Source organism: Cynara cardunculus, unplaced genomic scaffold (assembly GCF_001531365.2).
Source record: "Cynara cardunculus var. scolymus isolate 2C unplaced genomic scaffold, CcrdV1 Un_Scaffold_7830, whole genome shotgun sequence".
Lineage (NCBI taxonomy): Eukaryota > Viridiplantae > Streptophyta > Magnoliopsida > Asterales > Asteraceae > Cynara > Cynara cardunculus.
In genome coordinates this window covers 14,165-16,404 of record NW_020203793.1, presented here as the reverse complement: position 1 = coordinate 16,404, position 2,240 = coordinate 14,165, and the positions used below count along the sequence as shown (strand labels likewise).

Genomic DNA, 2,240 nt, shown 5'->3' with positions numbered 1-2,240 from the left:
GATATTTTCTATTGAAAATCCTTTGAAGCATTTTCTCCCTGTGTTCTTCAAGAGTTCTTCATTGTGTTCTTATTGATTACTACCTGCTTGATTAACATATTGTCCGTTGCGTACTCAATGTCTATCTAATTAATCAAGTAAGTTTTCAATACCCTGAACTGAGTAATACGGTCCAAGAGGCTCTAAATAGCCTTAAAACAGCCCCTGGAGTAAACATTTCAAGTATCAATAACCAACTATATCCCAACCTCAAGTTATTCACTTTAGATCTTGATTATCCTATTTACACTTTCTTGTACAGCCCTCTGTTCAACCCCTGTTTTACCACACTTAGACTCAGATTTAGCCATTGACCTGAAAATACTAAATAAAGTATCCTCTTAAAGCKTTCTAATGAAACTGACCTCACATTTTTAAGATTTTTCTGTGATTTTTTATGAATTTTTAACACAGCAGCATCAAAGCTGTCAAAATCCTGCTTTATAACTCACTGCATGTTGCAGATTTTACCCAATTTGGCTTCAAATTCACACATTAATCAACATTATCTTTTATAATCTTTCAAATGCAGAACCTTGCCTCTAAATTAACACTTCTACTTGAAATAAACTTGTAATTAGAAGCATACCTTTGATGATTAACACATAATCTTCAAGAATCTAACATTGATCATTAAGGATTGAAAGATTAATCTTAAGTGTGTGTAAATTGCACCTTGAGTGTGAGAGTTCTAGAGGTGAGAAAATATGACTGATTTAGAGAGCTAGGCATGGTTTTGATCTGTTTTGGTCAACAGTCCACCTAGTTTGCCATAGTTGATAGATTTAGTCCCTCATGCGTAACTTGGTCGTTTCAACTCCGTTTCGCACGAAACTTTCCAGATCTCCTAATTGATATATAAGAAGCTTAAATATAAAATTCCAGCCTCTAACTCGATCCAGAAGTCTATATTCCAATCTAACTTAAGTAAGTACTAATCCCTAAAATACTATACTAACTTAATTAATCATGCTTAGCAACTTAAATGGACTTTTAAAAAGTTGGATGTTACAAATACCTCCCCTTTTTTAAGATTTCGTCCTCGAAATCATGATTGCAATAATAATGAAGGGTACTTAGTCATCATCTCATCTTTGCGTTTCCATGTCCAATTTGACCCGTGATGATGTTTCCACTTTATTAATACCAAATCTACCTCTCTATTGCGCAATTTCACTGTCCGCTCTTTCAAGATACTTTCGGGCTCTTCTACATATCGAAGCTTTTCATTTATCTTAACTTCCGATAATGGTACTACTTCCTCATATTTGCCCAAACATTTTCGTAGATAGCCGACATGGAAAACATCATGTATACTCACTAATTCTTCGGGAAGTTCTAAACGGTAAGCTTGTTTCCCGACCCGTTCAATAATCTCGAATGGACCGATAAAACGAGGACTGAGTTTACCTTTCTTTCTAAACCGTAATACTCCACGCCATGGGGAAACCTTCAACATGACCAAATCTTCGACTGAGAACTCTATCGGTCTTCTGCGGTGATCAGCGTATGATTTTTGTCGGTCCTGAGCCGCTTTCATTCTCTCTTAAATCACTTGTATTTTGTCGTGTGTGATTTGTACAAGTTCGGGTCCAGCAAGTATCTTTTCTCTGGTTTCTCTCCAACACAGAGGCGTACGACACTTACGGCCGTACAGGGCCTCAAACGGTGCCATTCTAATAGTCGAATGGTAGCTGTTGTTGTAAGATAATTCAATTAATGGCAGATGGGTATCCCAGCTACCACCAAACTCTAAAATACAGGCACGAAGCATATCCTCTAAAGTCTGAATTGTGCGCTCAGATTGCCCGTCAGTTTGAGGGTGATATGCGGTGCTGAAGGCCAACTGCGTCCCAAGTTCTCATTGTAACCCCGACCAAAATTTAGACGTGAAACGTGAATCACGATCAGAGATGATTTTAGTCGGTATACCATGTCGAGCGATAATTTCATCAACATAAAGTCGAGCTGTGACAACTCTGCATTGTGGGATTTCAGGTTAGTACTTTATTTCAGGATCTTGATTGAAAACTAAGTCTTTTTAGGATTTAGCCTCGATGATCAGATATCGTCTTGTTTAATTAGTCTGATTAGATCATGTTTCGACGGTAGCTAACGAAGTTAATTCATGCAAGCCAATTAGTCTTGAAATATTTCACAAAAAGATAAAGTTGATATTTTAGTCTCGTTCTTTTAGAATT

The 2,240-nt window shown here is 37.0% G+C and overlaps 1 protein-coding gene across 1 annotated transcript; it reads right to left on the bottom strand.

The window, feature by feature from the left end:
* Positions 1–1,087: 1,087 nt before the first annotated feature.
* LOC112505014 lies at positions 1,088–1,579 on the bottom strand. The gene has a single exon (XM_025108960.1). The coding sequence runs from the start codon at positions 1,577–1,579 to the stop codon at positions 1,088–1,090; it is 492 nt and encodes a 163-aa protein (XP_024964728.1).
* Between the last annotated feature and the right edge of the window lie 661 nt (positions 1,580–2,240).

Coding starts and splice junctions, on each gene's coding strand:
- LOC112505014 (XM_025108960.1), bottom strand. CDS start 1,579: ATGAAAGCGGCTCAGGACCGACAAAAATCATACGCTGATCACCGCAGA.